Here is a 19,517-nt window from a genome sequence, read left to right on the forward strand (position 1 = left end):
TAAAAATAAAAATAAAAATAATAACTAAGCCGTTTTGTACATTGGTACAAACCAGTGATACAGACACAAAGACACTCACTGTTCTGCTGAGGAATATTCCATCTCAAAATGTTTACAGATCCAGTGTCAGTATGCAAGCCACAATAATTTCGGCATGATTATTGCTCAATCAGTCAAAAGAGGCACATGTCACTACAGAATGCAATAAATTCATTGGTTATCTATGGGTGCTACAGTCAAACTCAAATAATTAAGCTTAAATACAATAAGAACTCATTTATCTTAGCTTAGTCTAGACTGATCCCAGTCTAGATTGTTTTAAGTTGTTATTTCGTGATGACAAGCTTAGATGTAAATGCTTTGCGGAATGAACTCGTTACTTCAGAGAGAACATCCTCTCTGTACACCACCACCACTTCTGAACAGGTTTATCACTTTATATGTTAATGCCACTGTTTTTTTTTTTTATTCTACTGATGCTTGAATGACGTTACTTGTTGAAGGTGACTTTGGAGAAATATTATGTCTATCTTAAAAAGAAGAAGTGCAGCGTTCCATAGTGCATTTCATAACATAGCAGCTCTACTGCATGTGAATCCACGTTAACAATTAAAACAGAGTTCATAAGTTATGCTTGCATGCATTTTGCATCCTCTTAAAGAGCTGACTATTAACTGAAACCAAGAAACAGAACACCTTTTGCTGTGCTGCTAATCAAAAACTCAGCTGCGCCCTGCCTGTTTAATTTGGGACATCTGGAAGGCTATATGGGTTTAACAGTTAACAGGTGTTGTTTGTGTGATCAAGAGAGTGGGAAATTCACTGGAGGTTCCTTAAGCTGTGCGCATGTGAAAAAGTGAGTGCTGTTTCTCTCCCTGTTTGTGTCAAACCCTATTAATTATTTTTATTTTATGGGCTGCAGATGTGTCCAAAATTTACAATCAGTTTGGAGACGTGTCATTTTAATATTCCCTTTTACAATGTTTTGCAGTTGCATGGAATGTATGGCAAAACAACATGCCTTACTGAACACGTGTGTCCACCAGAAGTGGAGTAAAACGAGTGCACAGAGGCTTTGTGCAGTTCGCTGCCTGTTGCTCTGCAGGCCTGCCTGGCTCCATGGAGAGACTTGCAGGCGTTTTGCTCTGTAGCGCAGTGGTGAGGCTCACGTTGCTGCAGCGCCCGCCAACCCTACCAGCAGCCTGGCTGTGTTGCCATGGTGACCGAATCTGAGCAGTGTCTGGCTCTCTTTCTTTCTAGATTTTGCCCCCCTCCTCCCCCCACTACTTCTCTTCATCTTCTTCCCACTTTCTCTTCTTCACATCTTATAGTTCTCCTCCCTCACCCCATCCACTCCTTTAAATTCTCTCTCAGTCTATATCCTAACTTCTCTCTGGTTCTTTTTCCTCCCTCACTCTTCTTTTTTTCTATCACACAACTCATCCACCTCCCCCCACCCCACCAAGCACACACAAACTCACAAACACACACTCCATCACAGTGGCAGCCAATGGAACGGCGCCATCCAATCAGACACGTTTGCATAACGAGCTTGTTATGCAGAGGCCTGTGGTTGCGAAGCCCGTGCTTCAGCACCCGTCTAGACAAATCTCATTTATGCATAAGAAGATGGAGAGAGAGAGAGGGAGAGAGAGAGAGAGCGAGTGAGAGAAGAAAGAGCAAATTGAAGATTGTGGATGGGGGATGGGGGTGGAGATGGAGGTGGAGGTGGAAAAAGCAAAGAAGCAGAACTGCCACTGTGAGCAGCCACAAGGACAAGCTGGAGCTGGAACTGCAACAACCTGGTGGTGGCCCAGAGTTCAATGTTAAACACATATCATAGATGAAGAGATGATTCTCCGGCGCAGCAGTAAAGTGGCTGCCTCTACTTTCAAAGGGTGAGAAAATCAGATAAGTGCTGATAAGCTAATCAAATTAGCGGCTTTCCCTTAATGCTGCTGCCCCGGGGGGACTGGAGCGGATGCTGTGGTAAATATCAAATAAATGAAGATGTAGATTTTTTTTTTTTTAATAAAATCTAGCTCAATAAGAATTTATGACAATATCACTGCTGTGAGGGGTTTTTAGGGTTGTAAAACAATGGCCACCTCTTTTCTTCCCTGAAATCAGAGCAGCTCTTTGTTGACTCACAATCCGAGGGAAAAAAGTAAAACCAGAAACCCTAATTTCCTTTTATCTGTTTTTTTTTCCTTGCAGATGAGAAAAGGGGAAGCAAATATACTGCGGCTCTCTCGAGCTTTTATTCCTCCCACCAGCAGCCCTAACCTCAGACTGGGATCTGCCACTGACAGTTTCTGACCCCAATTGACTTTTAGACCCTGTCTGACACCAACCTTTGGGGAGCGATTGGAAGAGAATTACAGTGGCAGCAACCGCTCAGCGAGACGACAGGAGACAAAGAGAGAGAGAGAGAGAGAGAGAGAGAAAAAAGGAAACAAAGACAGAAAGAAAAAGGAACAAAGAAAGAGAGAAAGATATTTGTGAAAAAGAGGAGAATACCAGAGTGTGTTCCACGGAGGTTACAACAGAGAGAGTCAGAGGGAGTCTCCCCTCCTCATTAGCCCAGTGAGACCCAGCGGAGCTCAGAGTTTGCCATAAAGAGCCAAAGGGCCGGGTGGCAGCCTGGCCAGTCAAGCTCCTCGCAGCGCTGCTGGCAGCTCCAGCTCAACACTGGGGAACATCCTGGCCATGACACTGGTGCTGTGAATGCCACTGCCAATGCAGGGGCAGAAAACACTGAGATTGCACTGAATTACTGTAATTACTGAGGTTTTGTGTTTAGAAAACCAAGGAGGCGCAAGACAACTTGTTTAGATCCTGACTTGTGCACAATGCATAATTTAGGTATTTAATTATTAGTCTTTGTAATGTTGAACATTTCACCAGTCTTTTGGGGGGGTTGGCATGTTTATTGGTAAAGCCATGCGCATTTTAGGTGGTGTGCTGTGAGAAAATGACAGCAGTTTTCCTAACTGAGTTAGCCAGGGTGGAAGACTGCTGCACAAAAACTCCTATGGGGCGTTCACAGTATAGTGTTAGCTACCTTCCTCTGGAGGACGTACAGAATAGAGTACAGCTAGACACTGCTACCAGGGTGATGCTGCAAATATATATTTAAAGGTAAAGTTACACTTTTGAGCTATTAGAAACTAGAAATCACAGGAAAAGAGATAATGATGAATGAGTAAAGAGAGGAATTATCAAGATGAAGATCTGGAACAAGAGGATAACACTACACCATGTCCGCTTTGGCTCCTATTATTTCATATCTGATTAGTCTTTGTTACTGTTGCTGTCATAGTGACTGACAGAAGAGTAGCTTAATTGTATTTCGTCATCAGGCCTTGCCTTGATTTACATTGAGGTCTAAGAGTACTGATAATACTTTTACATACATGACTTTCAAAACTTAAAGTGGTTGAAAACAATGTCTCCACCTATGCACACCAGTCAGCAAAAAAGACAACTTTAAGGTACATGTTGAGTTTAGGTCACAGATTAGCTGTAGGTTTTTAAATTAAGTGATTGTGGCATTTTTAATCAGTTAAAGAAAAGAAGAAAAAGACTTACCTTGCCATTACACGACTACAGTCATGTTTTCCTTTGTCTAGCCCACTGATCCACATCTTTCCTAACTAGAGATAAAATGTTTGAGCACTTTACTGAAGGAAAGAGCACTCCTAATTTGGACCACGTGTGCTATTTGCCATCTGGTATGAGTCAAGTCATTTGGTTAAATTGTCAGTTTGCTCTAGACACCACACTATCTAAAGTTTCTAAAGTTAAAAAAATAACTGTTTTTGGTACTTTCTCCAATATTCCTCAATGTGACACCACTGTTACACTCAATGCTTGTCTTCCAAGACCGACTGTGAACAGGATTTGTGATGTAATTGTTGCAAATTTGTTTCTGGAGCATCCGATACTCCTAATGAGTTGCTGTTACATTCAGGAGAATGTGTCCACTGCTTTACCATGCTGCTTTAAACTTTAATCTCCTGATCTAATTGTTGTTTCCTTCTCCATCCTAAGTATCACGCATCCAGAAAAATGCGATATTATGATAAACACTATAGGAAATTGACATGAAAACCTCATCCTTCATCCTTATTCTGTAAATAGATAATGTCTTCAGATATTCTGTGTTCTACTTTTTAGATCAATGTTCTCTCTGTCTTGTTATCATTAAGAAGGCTGCTGGCTTATGCAGCATTTTCATTGTTGAATAAGTTATTCTAAGGGCAAGTTAATGCTGTTAAAATTTTATATAATTCTGATAAGCCTTGATGTCAAATCACCTCTGTCAAAGCTCTGTGACTACAGTTGCTATATTGGCTGAAACTCTGTCCCTTTGACCCCAAACCCCCAGCCTTAAGCACCAGCACCACAGGCACAAATCCACACTCTAAACTGGCACTTGGCGCCCACAGCTTACACTGGCAGTAACAGTGACTCTGCTGCCAACCTCCCCTAGGCCCGAAACAGTCCACTGCCTCTCATTTCGATTACAGAGGCAGTCCAGCAGCCAAAGCAGAACTCTGATCCAATTGCAAAAGCATCAAAACTGTGATAGCGTGAGAATCAAAGAATGAGGCCGCACAGCTTGAGCCAGAATTCCTGGCAAACCTTTGTGTTTGAGGTGATGACAGACGGGGCTGTGTGTGAACAAGATCTTACCTCTTTTTTCCTCTTCTTAACTTTAGGTATTTTCCCCTCTTTTATCTTTTTGGGCTTTTTCTTCTTCTGCTTTTTGAGGGAGTCATCATCAGAGAAGAAGCTGGCGAGGGCCGTGAGGGGAACAGTGTTGCGCTCAGTTTCGTCATCTTCATCTGGACACAGAGAAAAACGTGTTCATGTTCATACTTAAGAAAATATGCCATATAAACTGAAACAGTTCTTGTTAAAAGTTATTTTTAATTTTCCTCAAAAAAAGACATGAAAGAGAGACTAAAAAGAAATATATCTGTGGAAGTAAGGACTGAAAGAAATGAAATACAAACAACTTAAAGATTCACTGTGAGGTTTCCATACATTTATCACAAACATTAATGTTACATTAATGCTGGTCTTTAAAAATATCTCGACTATTGTATTTCAGGGTGGAAAATATGTTCAAGAAAAATTTGGTATTTTTGAAAACAGAAACGGGTTCATAAGTTTGAATTTTTCATATATTATCTCTATATAGCACAGGGTCGAATTTATAGGCTTAAAAAATCTACACAGAGACTCACATAATTCACGTTTCTTAGTAAGTTAAATATTTTTTGTTGTGGTAAAAAAAAAAAAAACTCAAAACCTTAAGGTGATAATTTTCTGCTTGTCACCGTCAAAGTCAGTGGCTATGTAAAATGTTTTTCACTGTGGACTTGTGAAACATAGATACATAAATACAACAAATAAAACATAAATACAACAACACTTCTGTTGCAGCAAGTTCAAATTCATTGAGGCGACATGTTTTGGTACTCCCTTAGCCTGGCCACTGCCTTCCTACACAGCTCAGCTTGATTCTCATCTCCCTTCAGTGCTCTGTCTGGGATTTCTACCATTAAGCTTGATTTATCCAGTTGTGGTTCAACCAGGCCAATCAGAAAGCAGAAGGAGTTGTGAAAAATTACGAACCGTAAATTTTCTGTGTGGTTTTAGAATTTCCAGTTATATTTAAGCTGGAGGTTTAACTATGGTTTAGTGACATTGGTGTGGTCGAGGTGTAACTTGCTAAAGGAATTTTAAAAATGATTAATTTAGACCCCTTATGGATTCATGGAAATCCCCAAATTAAACTATTTCACCCACTTAGTGCTCTTAAAAACAGAAAGAAGTTACATATCGATCGGAGAAACAAGGAAATGTTTATTATTAGATTTAACTCAATTTGTATTTGATAGCAGCACATATAAAAAAAAAGTGTTTGAAAGCCGAGAAGATTTTGTAGCAGTTCTCAATGTTAATTGTTTTCTCCTTCTAGCTTGATGTTAACAAATATGACAGCCAGTTTGTGTGATTTATCATCTTGTGCCACAGCCATTTCTGTGGTGGCAAATTATAGCTACTTTGTATGCATATATGTAAATATAAACAGTCGCATACAAATTTTCTGCACCATCCTAAAGATACTGATTACAAAACTGTTTGAAAAGTGTGAGACTGCTGGATATCTGTCAAATTGTCTGAAAGAAATTTAGATGAGGACCTAAGATTATTCTGACTGATGCAATTAATAAAATACCTGACCCTAAGATTGAGTTACAAAGTAAATGTAGCTACATAAGCTAAGTATGCATCTTTTCTTTTGAAACACCAACTGTTTTTAAAAACTGTGATGTTCGAAATAGGTACACATTTCACAAACTGAAAACCAGGTTGTTGTTTTTTTTTTTTGGTTTGTTTGTTTTTTGCAATTTTTTGGAGAGTTTCAAAGTTAAAGTTAGAAAGACTAAAAGAAAAGAAAATACTTGTCCTCATGCCACTGATACAAGCTGTTTGACAAGTTCTCCTTTAAATCCACTCCATACTGCAAGGTATTGATTACTCTCTCTCAGGACAAGACGTTCTAGGACAAAGTGTTGCTGAGACTTAAATGACCAGCACCATTCATGACACTAAGTCTTTTGCCAAGCAGCACCATGCACTGTGAGGAGTAACTGTGGATAACATATCTGCAAGTTGCCATTGATACATACATTGTGCAAAGGCAAGCTATGCATTTTGATTTTTAAACAAAAGGGAACAGAAGACTTCAAAATGTAAAAAGTACTGGTACACTATTTCATAGCTATAGATTATGCCTAAAAAATCTACCATAACCAGTTATCTTTGAAAGTTACTAATCAAGACAACTTGTGAGGAATTTAATCCCAAGACTAATGATGTTTGGATTTAAAACAACAAATGAGCTTGACTGATTGATTGATCTATTGACTGACTGACTAATTGAGTGATTGACATTGCATCATTCCATCATTGAAAATAGAAAAATGTATAATACATCAGATCTGCCATTGCATGACAATCTGCCACACTGAAAGGTCTGGCAGGGAGAGTATTAATTAGAGAAAGCTAAGAGGCCCTGGATAGTCTGAAGGAGCTGCAGAGATCCACAGCTCATTTTAGAGAATCTGTTGAAAACATAACAATTAGTCATCCATAACCTTGGCCTGTCAATGGCCATATAATCCTGGTTGGAAAAAATTAGAAGTCTCATTTGTTAAAATGTTTGCTGCAAGTCAGCAAAGGTATTCAGGACAACATCTCTAGACACACAGCCAGAGCTACAACAAAATAGCTTAGATCAAAACAAAATGTGTAATGGGCTTGACACACAGGGAGCGATGAACGACAGTGAAAGGCAAAGGTTTTCTGCCATTGGAGTGAACTCAACATAGAGATGTGAGTGTGACAGCAGCGACAGCAACAAAAGGTGAATATTTCTTGTGTTGCACCGTAAGACCATGTGAGCACATCTACGTGCACCAGCTCGAAATGTTACACACACAAATTTCGCTGGTTGCTTTGCTGGAGTAAGGCAAGTGACAGTCACCTTCTCACGCAAATTCCATATGTAAGGAGAGAGAGAGTGACGTTGCCTTCTGTGTCGAGTCTTTAAGAATTGCAAAGTCATTGTCCTTACTTCAACTGAGAATTTGTAAAAAGACATAGACTTATAAAGCTTTGTTTGCAATGTCACAAAGTGTGTAAAATTCTGAATCAGGCTACAGTTAAATTCAACAACATAATCTTTGAAAGAGATCCTAACCCTGCTGGCAATTTGATAATTTGTTGTTTCAAATAAAATTGTAAGTTTTTTTTTTTCCCCCTTTGGTCAAATTGTGTTGAAATAAAGTAGCTTTCTTAAGAGGTGCAACACATATAAATGAGTTTCAAAGAAAGAATCATGTTTGTTTTAACTAGGCGAAACATTCTTTCAAATCAGTAACGGTTTTCATTTCTGACATCTTCAATTTCAAAACCTGAATCTTTTAATGAGCTTGCCTTCTTTCAAGGTTTCATTATTCTATCTAGTGTTAAACCAAATAGAACAATTTTTTTTTTTTTTTTTTTTTTTTTTTTTTTTTTTTTTTTTTTTTTTACATTGGTTTCCTTAAAATATACAATTAGTTTGTTTTGAAATAAACATGATGAATCAATATCAGACCAGCAGGGCATTTGGCACAATAAGTCTCATATTCACACATCACTGAGTGTGGATCAACTTTAATCATCAAAACACAAATAAATGGAGTGCTCGCCTGCCGGTAAATGGTAACTCCCAGGAGGACCACTGAGGTACACAGTGCATGTCTTCTGCTTGCTGGGACTAAAGCGACTGGCTGCGGGTTGTCAGCTGTACAGTCTAACAGCTGCTGTGAACAAACGTGCTGACTGCTGAGCGCAGCAGACTTCAGTGATGCCAGAGCGGGTTACAGAGGAGTAAGTAAGGGAGACAGACATCCCCAAACAACATATCAGATTCACATGGGATGTAACTGCCCTGTGGAGTTTGAGCAGATCTAATTCCTATTCTCAGCCTTTTCCTGTCTGTTTCTTTTGGTCCATCTATCTGCATGTCTTCCTTCTTTCTATGTCTTACGCTGACAGACCGGAAGGCATCAAGTATGCAGCACATGTATCTAAGTCAATCAGCCAACACTAGCCCTGCAGTCTACCACTCCCCTGGGTAGCAGGAGTGCAAGACTGGGGAGGAGGGATTCCTGCGTAGTAGGCACACAAACCTCAACAACCACTTATCTGCTACTTAGCAAAGCTAGCAGGAGGTACTCTATAAGTGCAGTACTTTGATTTTAAAGCTTTAATCAGAGGCAATGTCAAGCCCATTGTGCTATCTTGGGCTGGTCAGATTAAATTTGTCTCCAAAACTCTACTGTTAACTTATGTGATCAGTGTCTCCAGACAACATTTAAAGGTGAAACGTTAACCGAAATGGATATAGGTGTCTACAACTCTCCTGTATAACTCTCCTAGACACACATGTTTCTTTCTTCTTAATATTTCTCTCATTCAAAGGAAAACCCGCAGTGCACGTATTCAGTATCTCAAACAGGGAGCTCTTTTATGTCTCAGATGCGTGCTCGGTGCCTGCCAGGCAAGACATGATGGAAACACAGCAAGCCTTACATCTCTCTTAGATGCAGAGTAGATGACATGGCTCAGACGTTGTAAAGGTGACAGCTTTGGATTACATTGATCACAAAGTGTACAAATCTAGAAACTTTTTTAACTGTATTTGCAACGACAGAACAATGAATGAATGACTGACCACAGATCACTGATTCAGTATGCCAATATGTGTCTTCCCTGTAATCTATCCAGCACAATAAGTGGCTTAAACTGACCAGTAGTGACAGTAATATTGACAAAGTTGCAAAGATGTATTGAGAAGTCTGGAAAAATATAGAACTTGATTTTAGTATTTCCCAGATCTGGAAAACAAAACACATGGATTAAGTTTTATATTTTAATATAATGGTCACAATGTAACCTCTTCGTTAAGTTGTTGGTAATATCTGCTAATCAGTCAGTCACATGGCAACAACTTAGTTCATTTAGGCATATTGGTGATTAATAAGACTCACTGCAGTTCAAGTCAAGAATCAGAATAAAAAAGAAAGGAGATTTAAGTGACTTAAGTGAGGCATGGTTGTTGGTACAAGATATGCCGACATGTGTGTGTTTCAGAAACTATCGATGCAGAATTTTCACATACAGGCATCGGTCAGGTTTGCAGAGAAAGCACAGAAAAAGAGAATGTATCCAATGAGTAGCAGTTGTATAAATGAAGGTGTCTTGTTGATCACATCACTCCTGGATCACTTCAGTGTGCTAAAAATAGGAAACTTGGACAACAATCAACAAAGAATCTGAAAAAAGGGCTGTAACAGACAGACAAAATGGTGCATTACAAACTGATTCTCAATTTTAGTGGCGGCGTTCGCATGGAACTGTCAAAAATTGAGATGTCAAAAAAGTTAATCATCTTCAACTGGTTTCTTGAGCATGTCAATGAGTTCACTCTACCCCAATGGCTTCCATAGTAACCAGATTTTAATCCAATAATGGACCTTTGAGATGGAATGGAAGGCCATGCATCATGGCTGTGCAGCTGACAATTATACACAATTATGTAAACATAATTAAAATGAATGTTTCCAACATTTTTTTTTGGTATCTTACCAAGTACTAACCAAGTGCATCAGCTAAAGTACCCAGTTAGTGTATGTCTTTCTTGTTAAGGATCTAAATTTCACATAACAACTTGGTCAAACCATTTTTTTTTGATTGCCTCAGAAGTTTATTCTAACTTAGATATGGTTAGGATAACATCAACTTTACCTTTATCTGCCATGTCAAGTTTTGAGTTTAACATTCATGGTATAGTTATCTTAGAAAGCACATGTACATACATGTATGTGCAATTGCTTCAGTTATAGTGGTTTCCAAGATAATGAAAAAGAAATGCTCCTTGCTCCTTGCTGTCTTATGTACTAAGTCTACAGTTTTTCATGGGATTTACACAATTTATAGAAAATAATCAAGCATAGCAATGAACGTACTGACATTTGAACTGAATAGGTCTTTAAACATTCTCTTACTCTGGATCAGTAGGTTACACAATACTGGGGAAAACAGCTGACTTGACAAATGTGCAGAAGACAGTCATTGACACCCTTTACAAGAGCCACAAAAGGTCATTGCCCAAAGAAGCTGGTTGTTCACAGAGTTCTGTACCCAAGCACATTGACAAAAAATTGAGTGGAAGGAAGGAGAAGGTACACCAGCAATAGGGACAACAGCAGTCTTGAGAAGATTGTCAAGGAAAATCCATTCCAGAAGAGCCGCCACACAGAATACGAGACATGTGCTACAAATGTCACATTCTCTGTATCAAAACGCTCTTTCCATCTACCAGGAAATGTTAAAGCACTTCATGTTTCCCTCTGCTGAAAAGCTGTATGGAGACGATGATTTTATTTTCCAACAGGACCAGGCACCTAAACACGCTGGCAAAGGTACCAAAAGCTGGTACATGTGTATTTACTTGATAACAAAGATTCCCTATATCATGTAAGGTACCAAAAGCTGGTTCTATGACCATGGTGTTCCTACCAAAGAGGGGAGATGAGCTGAAGGCAGCTATCAAAGCAATCTGGGCTTCCAGTGCACCTACGTAGTGCCAAATTCTGATCGCAGAACAAGACTTCTGAAATTATGTTCTCTGGGCAGATTAGTCTAAAACTGAATTATCTTTACACAAAGACAGAAGAATGGTTATACCTAAACTAAACACAGCATTAAAAGAAGTAAACCTCATGCCAGCTGTGAAGCATATGCTTGGAGTTTCTCCTACATGATATAGGGAATCTTTGTTATCAAGTAAATACACATGTGCCGAATAAAAAGTCCAAGGAATGTAGCTAATGGTCCATGAAGGCCATGGAAAGAAAGCTGTGACCAAAAAATGTTTTGTTTGGTGAGTGTACCAGGCTGTGCCAGGTGTTGGAAGAAGATGAGGTTGCTCAGTTACTTTCCCAAGGGAAATCTGGCATCAGTTTCAGTTAGGAAGATGACTAAAGCTCTACTTGCCAAGTCGTCTGTCTATAAAAATTTTAATTGGATAACAGAAACATTTCTGACCTTCTTCCAAGGACTTGGCTAGCATACTGACCCATTCAAAAAGAGGTTCACACGCAAATCCCAAGTGAAGAAGTTGAAACAAACTGGAAATAACATTATTTCCTTTTCTGTTGGCCCTAATGCACAATCACCTACAGCAATTTATGCTGCTCAGCATTCCTGCTCCATAAAAATCTAGATCTTTCCTTATGGATGACTGCAAGATTCAGACAAAGATACAAACATGCTATTAAAATCTAAAGTGCTCATGCTGATGGAAGGACAAAGGCAATAAGAAACAATGTGATCTAAACGAGTCCTGTAAAGAACAGAAAAAAACCGTATTGAAACGAGGTACTGCTAATCTGCAAATGCACACGCACCCCAAAAAGATTCTCTTGTTCTTAGGCTATGTGCACGCATAGCAGGAAGAAAAATTGTGTCAACCTTCACAGTGAGTGATCCAAAAATAGACCCTTATCCAACCGAGGATTACATTTGCAGGCACACAAAAGCCCATGATAATCTTTTAATTTTAGTAAAGAACAAAGCAATTAAAGCAGAAAACATAACAAAACAGCCTATGACAGTGTAAGCTTCTTGAGCAACACAAAGGGACTGAGGCCAACCCATGAGCTGCGATGAATGCAGACTTGATGGGACAGCATCTACGGCTATGAAGTCCCTCAAAGACAGACTCCCAAAATGTTGTGTTTTAATTGAAAGAATGCCTCTTTAAAAAGGTGCTGGGCTTCTGACACAGAGCGTAATCTTTGTTATTTGACCAAAGTTAATTGTCTTTTGCATGTATTACCAAGAAAATAGCAGATTTGTAATATCATATGACTTTGTAGCCATATGATATTACAAATCTGTTTTGTTTTTTTGTTTGTTTGTTTGTTTTTCTTTTTTGGTATTTTCAGGACAAAATAGTTCCATGACAAAATAAAGACAGTGCAATCAATGTGAATCACTTTCAAACCTTGCACAATATACACTGTGGTATATGTTTGTATTAAGTGTGTCCTTAGACATCCAAAAACTTGCACCAAATTTTTAACTAATGTACCAAAAATGTCTTTTTTTAAATTGTATCCTTGCTTGGATATCTTCTGGCTTACCACAGGCAAGTATATATTTATTTTTAAATGCATGTTTAATAAACAATTAGGTCACTGTGTTCTCTCTCAAGGTACCCCTGCAAGTCAGAAGTGATATATATATATTTTTTTCCTTTCTCATTATCATTTTGTCTCTTCATGATTACAAGCTTATAAAGATGCCAGTTGTCAATGATTGAAGCATTCATCAATATTTTGATAATCCATCCATCAATCCATCCATCCTCTGTTTATCCAGGATTGGATTAAGAGGGGAGCAGCTACGGATGGAAACACATACATTCATCTGCCGTGTCTCCAGTTTATCCTGGGGGACATCAAGGCATTCTAATGATGGAAGATTTCGTCTCTCCAGTGGATCTGCTCCCAGTGGAAAGTGTCTGGGAAAGCCACTAACTGCAGGCTTCCTGATCAGATGCTCAAACCACCTCAACTGACTTCTTACAGTGCAGAGTAACAATGGCTGGACTCAGCTCCCTCTCCATGACACTCTATCTATAAGGCTTGCATTTTACACATTACAATCAGTAATATTGTAATATGTAAAATTTATGGACATATACACATGGCGGTGTATACTATTTTGCCCAATATTAATATGGTACAATATTAACAAAATGGCGCAAAGGAGTCTTTAATTCATTGCTTCTCTCAAATTAATTTTTAGTTGATAAGAGATACAGCAGTTCAAGTCTATTTGACCTTGAGTCTGTAACAGTAATGACAGGAGTCATGCACAGATATTTCTTGGAATTTTTCATTCATATTTTTTTTTTCACTCAGTCTGTTATATACACAACCTTTCAACACAGTGATCTGAGATAGAAGCAGGAGAAGAAGATTTATTATTTAAGCACTGTCTCAAGATTCAAACAAATAGATGCTCAAAAGCAGAATGAAATAAAACGGTGAAAAATCACTGGTTTGAGCTGGGCTAAATTAGGTAGTTTTATCAATTTAATCGAGAGAAGCAGAATTCAGCGTCTGTGCACGACAAATCTGGAACAAACTCATAGAAAACAGCTAAACAGCTGAAACACATAGTTTGTTTAAATCAAGGCTAAAAATCCCACCTGCTTAGAGTTGCTTTTGATCCACAATAACCAAAACATGGACCCACATATTTGATGTGTATTGATGATTCTATTGATGAAACTTGACAGAATAATGACTGCAACTGTATGATGTGTTTATGATGCCTTTATGTTTTCATGATGTAAAGCACTTTGAACTGCCTTGTTGCTGAAATGTGCAATACAAATAAACTTGACTGATTTTCATGGTACACGGAACATGTAAACGTAATTGATTTGACTTAAAAATAGCAAACCAATTATTACTATTATTGCTGCTAAATAATGTTATTAAAACATAACTGTTATTCTAATTTCAATGACCCTCACTATAGCAGTCCGTTTTTGCAATATCATAAAAAATACAGAAATATCCTAAAGAAATAAAAATAAAACAAATATTTCCAAAGACCCCAATTAGATTTTGTAGTAGGTGAGGAAAAACTGTAGTGGCTTTTCAGCAAGCTGTCTGGTAGTGCACAGCAACAACAAAGAACAGTTTAAGCTTAGCACCCCCATGTACCACTACTTAGCTCTTGCCCTAAAAACTATTACAATATTTGTTTTTTAAACAAAAGACCACTGAGAAGTTGAGATTTGTTGCAAGAATAAACGCTATTATGAACCACAAAACTAAAAAAAAAAAAAAAAAAGTTGCATCATCATACTGCAAAGTATTAATTTGGCAAAAACAGAAAATACAGCAGGAATCTGTCTTGAATGCAGCTTTGGTGCGATAGGCAGAGCTGCAGATGAAAAATTTAGGTTGGACGTAATTTAGGTTAATGCACGACCCAAAGCTAACTGTGCTGGTGACATTGTCATGAGTGCGCAACGCAACAGAACAGGCTGTTTATTGTAGCCCACACGTGGCTTTCACACCTCTGCGGCCATCCAGAGCCGAAAGAAATAAATAAAGAAATAAAGTTGGATCATAGTCGGCGGCGCATCTTCAACAAACCCGACCAGGATGGCGTCTCTGCAGCCAATGTCTATTCGAAGGCACTGATGACAAAATCAGCACAAATAAAACTGACACTGCAGCGACAATAAGCCGCTCCCAGGACACAACTTGTGTGTGTTTTTCTAATTATTTTATAGAGCGGAAAGCTTTTTTTTTTTTTTTTTACTTCTGAACCCATGTAGCCTGTGAAAGCTACAACAGCTCGGGAAAAACACAAAGCTGGATTTCCATGATACCCCCAAAGCAAGCTGGATGTTTAGGGACAGCCGGAGGCAAATCCAAAAACACCACCTTCAACACACCGGGTCGTAAAAGAGGAAGGAAAAAAAGGAATGACTCTGCTTATTGCACCGCTCCACTCTTCCTCCTCCTCCTCCTCTTTGGTCTCAGGAACGCAGGACAAGCCCTTTTCCCCGCATTCAAGGCGTAGCGGCGCAAAAATAATGTGAAGGACACCCCGCCTCCCCTCGTTCCCTCACCTGGCATATCGTCTTCAAAATCCATGTCGTCCTGTCCCTCGTCTTCATTACTCAGCGACCCCGGCATCTTTATCTCATAGCCCCCAAACCCCTTTTAGGCTGGGAATACTGAAAGTTAACCCTCCAGACGCCGCAGCACAGTCTCTTTCTTCACCCAAAAAGAACTCGCTCAGTGGATTTTTTTTTTTTTTGTCTTGCAGTCAAAACAGGCTTTTTTTTCTCCAGGCTAAAAAAAAGAAACAAAAATGAACATTTATATTCTTTTCCCTACAGATCTATATCCAGGTCTTGCAGTCTGAAAAATAAGAAAGACAAAAATGGAACACACATGCCCAGATTGTGACGTCTGGTCTGTTGCCATGACGATGCATCCCATAGTTTCTCCACAACTAGTTAGTCATACTCTCCTAGTTACTACTTTAACTAGTACTGTGGGGGGAAAAACACCACGGAGCATCTCCTTGTGCGGCTAATAGAAGAATGCATGCCAGCGCCTGTCTGCTGAACGCTTCTGCTTGCAAGTCCGGGAAATTCAGAGCCAAACTTCTGCAGCTTTCTGCCACAGCTGCTTCGCACATCACTCGCAGCCGTAGCTTTAAATGCACAGAGGCAAGTAGAAAATTGTAGACGTTGATGAACGGTTGTCTTTTAGCACATCAAGACTGAAAAAAAAAAATATTCGACTCTAAAATGCTTTTGTAGCAAATAAAATCAAAGCTGTTTTATGTCCTGATTTCCGGTCGTTCGTTGTCAATCGCTACCGCAGGTGCACAGCGGTACATCCCACTATGGGAGCCTGTAAGTTTCAGGTTTACCAGGTTTATCAAACTACAATAAATAAATAAATAAAAAAACAATAAGTGGAGACATTTTTCAGTGATATTAGTTTCTATTATTAAGCCCTAATAGCACAGCTTTTGCAAAGCTTTGCTTCTGTTTTTTTTTTTTTTTGGCCTTATGCAGCCAAATAAGTAATCAAAAAGATTTAACTCTGACAAGTACATTTATATGCAAACTGTAAAACAATGACAGATGTTTTAGTTATCAGATTCGTGAACTTTCCCAGTAGCTTTTTTTCTGAATATTTCCAAGGTTCAGACAGATTGGCAAGAGCATGTTCCTACTATTCATCACAGTCATGGAACAACCTATAAAAATTCTTAAACTAAAACCCCGTAAATTCATGAAGTTGAAATGCAGCTGCTTTTCTTGAGATCCCTTTGTTTGAATTTCTGTCATTTTTGTTGTAATGCTTATTACACATGTTTTACATAGTTTGGACTTCTGTGGTTGCTAACATCTTACAGAGATTTCTAATCTTGAAGGGACTTTGTGAAATAAAAAGAAACGATACAATATGAAAAATATTCTGGACACATTTCTTTAGTCTGGTGACATTTTATTAGAGACATCTGGTTTAATCTTCTTCCTCCTCTTCCTCGTCCTGGTTGATCTGGAAGTAGCGCAGCTCGTAACTCTCCTTGGTGTTCGCCACAACCCGCAACCAGTCCCTGAGGTTGTTCTTTTTTAGATACTTCTTGGTGAGATATTTCAAGTACCTAAAAGACAGAAACACATGACCGAGTTTGAGTTCAATTTAATGCATAACATAAACTCAATGCAGCATTATTCTATTTATTGCAATCATGTTTTAACAGTATAAGATCTGAATGAATCACAAAAGCAGTTTATTGTCCCTCATAGTTGGATCAATAAGTTTTGTTATTCACTTCAGGTTCAGGTCATTTAGTTTACATCAAGGTTAGATGCAACATTTCTGATTGATTGCTTTCAGGAACAATGTAGAACGCTCCATTTAAGGATTGACGCCACAGTCGCCCTCTGGTGGCAATGTTGTGAAAGCTTTGTGCATCTAGTTCCTTTTGAAAAAAGAAACAATATATACCAAAAAAAGCAATTCAAACGTTTGTTTTAAGTAATTGTACATTAATACAAGTTTGACAAATGTAAAAACTTTCAGGTTCAACTGTAAAAACTATAAGTATTTAGATAGAAGAATAGCTGGCGATAGCAAAGGTGCTTTTAAAAACTTGATGCCTATATTTTGTGCCAATTTAAAAAGCGCTTCTCAGTGCGTGTTAACTGTGAAGATGTATTAAGTGGTTTACCATAAGCCACCACCCTCCCATAACCTGCTTGTTCCTCAGCTTGTTCTGAACACCAATGAAAAGCTGATTTGTAGCAAACACAGTACAGCAACAAATCTCATGCCTATTTTTTAAAACCATTTACAGGAGTGAAATAAAACAAAAGACCAATCCTTAAGTTATTTCCTCTCCTGTGGAACCAACCCCAATGTTCTGTCAATAAAGAAGACACCTCATTTAGTCAAAGAATAGGCTAAAACTTTCCTTCTTAATGAAGTTTATATTTAAAGTGTAGTAGGATCTGCTGAGCTATTCCTGTAGTTATGGTTGAGGCTGATTGAAGACACTTGTCACCTTTTCTAACTCTGCTACTTTCTCGTGCTACTTTCCACTGATGCTTCTCCTGTAGTTCTTGTCAGTAACTTAGTTCTCGCTCTGTTTTTCTCTTCAAAGAAATTACACTCAAGGTAGTTATTCTGTTTAGCTGTGACACTGTTCTTGAGTGAAATCGGCTGAATTATTGCAGTCAATAGCTTCATGTTGTTTTTCATGGATGATAAACCTCTCTGTTTAACCTTTAACTGTTAGGATATGCATGCTAAGTATGAAGTAAAGTTATAATCAATGTAGTCCAGCAACAACTACCTGCATTTCCTTTACAAACGTGAGAAATTTTTTTGTCTATATTTGATTAATTTAAAAAAAAAAGAAAAGAAATCGCAATCGCGGCGCTTACATTAATTGAAAAATGCAATTAAAAGCATACATGAGTAAGTTTGTTCATGGAAAAAAAAGTAATTAAAAAAGCGTTCCAAGCCTTCATCCTCCAAATACTTCCTGTCTTCTTCTTCGCAGTTTGCATGTTGACCATGTGACTCATGTCATGTGAAAAATGTGTTTCCATTCCACTAAGCAATTAATCAAAAATATTTGCAACCATATACTAACTGCAAAAGACAAAGGTTTAGGCAAAGCATTCAACATGGCATATCTTTGGTGTTATAGACAACTATTTATCTTCAGTTGTCAAATATTTCATATCCTTCCACCACCCAAATACAACAACCGTCTCAACTGTGATGGTAAAGCACTGCTGTGTTTGTGTGTTCACTTCTGCAGCACGACAGTATTTTGATGCATTTTATACCTCTTTGAGAAGGGAACCTCTGAGTTCACTGCAATTTTACTCTTGCTCCTCTCAATGGAGACCACTCCTCCACCAAGATTTCCAGCTTTGCCGTTCACCTTAATACGCTCCTGCAAAAACTGCTCCTGCATGCGATGAGGACAAAGGGAAATAGAAAGGATCAGAAGTCAGTAAAATGAAAACCTTTATGGGATATAAATAATAATAAAAACAAACAAACTTTTTTTTTCCCCCATTGCCCCTGAGAGGAGGTGTGTTTTTCCCTTCAGTGAAAACACAAGGATATAGTAATATCACATTGGCTTTGACCCAAATTAAGTTGGCATATACCATCCAGCACACCGGTGTTACAAACATGTTATTGGATTGTAAGTGAAGGTACTCACAAAGTTGGCAGCATCCATGATGCCGTCCTCCACGGGATGAGTGCAGTCCAGAGTGAACTTCAGGGTCTGCTTCTTCCTCTTTCCACCCGGTTTCCTGGCCACCAGCTTCTTCTACAATACAAACACAAACGCATATGTTTGTTTTAAACTCATATACCTTATGTCGGCAAATGGTATAGTTAAAGTGTTTTTTGTTTTTTTTTCCTTTGGACACATTCTTATCGACTTGTTACGCTAACAACTGCTAACATTAGCTGTACCTCTCATTGCAACGTGCCCTCAAGTTTATACATTAATTAAAGCTAATACAAAGACTCAAACAGTCAAAAGGTCTGCAGCATGTTCGTCCGACTACAAAGACATATATTGATTACAAAGAGAGTAAAAGACATGTTCTCTCTGTCCACTTTTTACGGGACTATTACTCACTATTGGAGCCATGGCTGACACGCTCAGCTAAAAGGAAGGAGCTGCGGCTGCACAGGAAGTAAAGTACGTCCCTGCTAAATCGATCGAATCACGTTATCTGAAGTTGATTAAGTAAACTTCTCACACGATGAAATAATGTTTTCAAATGAAATTGC

At 38.6% G+C, this 19,517-nt stretch overlaps 2 protein-coding genes and 1 long non-coding RNA gene across 4 annotated transcripts in view; 1 reads left to right on the top strand and 2 right to left on the bottom strand.

Annotated features, from left to right (window-relative positions):
- chd5 (chromodomain helicase DNA binding protein 5) overlaps positions 1–15,871 on the bottom strand; it is a 45,707-nt gene extending 29,836 nt beyond the window's left edge. The window contains exons 1-3 of one of the 2 annotated variants that reach the window (XM_007547030.2): positions 15,621–15,871; positions 15,293–15,518; positions 4,699–4,850 (exon numbers count right to left, since the gene is read on the bottom strand). In XM_007547030.2, the coding sequence (XP_007547092.1) occupies positions 4,699–4,850; positions 15,293–15,359 (219 nt within the window). In that variant the 5' untranslated portion in view covers positions 15,360–15,518; positions 15,621–15,871. Of the gene's footprint in view, positions 1–4,698; positions 4,851–15,292 lie in introns of both variants that reach the window. The other variant, XM_016668942.1, reaches the window with a different exon arrangement.
- Positions 328–4,157, top strand: LOC103134663 (uncharacterized). The gene is made up of 3 exons (XR_475852.2): positions 328–856; positions 992–1,898; positions 2,218–4,157. It is a non-coding gene; the product is annotated as an uncharacterized LOC103134663 (long non-coding RNA).
- An 803-nt stretch (positions 15,872–16,674) lies between the features above and the next one.
- rpl22 (ribosomal protein L22) lies at positions 16,675–19,467 on the bottom strand. The gene is made up of 4 exons (XM_007547027.2): positions 19,363–19,467; positions 18,934–19,044; positions 18,548–18,672; positions 16,675–16,851 (listed from the first exon to the last, which is right to left on the bottom strand). The coding sequence occupies exons 1-4, from the start codon at positions 19,372–19,374 to the stop codon at positions 16,710–16,712; spliced, it is 390 nt and encodes a 129-aa protein (XP_007547089.1). The 5' UTR covers positions 19,375–19,467; the 3' UTR covers positions 16,675–16,709.
- Positions 19,468–19,517: the final 50 nt, after the last annotated feature.

Source organism: Poecilia formosa, unplaced genomic scaffold, assembly GCF_000485575.1.
Source record: "Poecilia formosa unplaced genomic scaffold, Poecilia_formosa-5.1.2 Scaffold18, whole genome shotgun sequence".
Lineage (NCBI taxonomy): Eukaryota > Metazoa > Chordata > Actinopteri > Cyprinodontiformes > Poeciliidae > Poecilia > Poecilia formosa.

Bases quoted from the DNA above. Each gene is read 5' to 3' on its own strand.
- rpl22 (XM_007547027.2), bottom strand. The intron at 18,673-18,933 runs GTGAGTACCTTC...CATCGCATGCAG, and splicing joins TCATGGATGCTGCCAACTTT to GAGCAGTTTTTGCAGGAGCG. The intron at 16,852-18,547 runs GTATAAAATGCA...TCTGTCTTTTAG, and splicing joins GAGGTTCCCTTCTCAAAGAG to GTACTTGAAATATCTCACCA.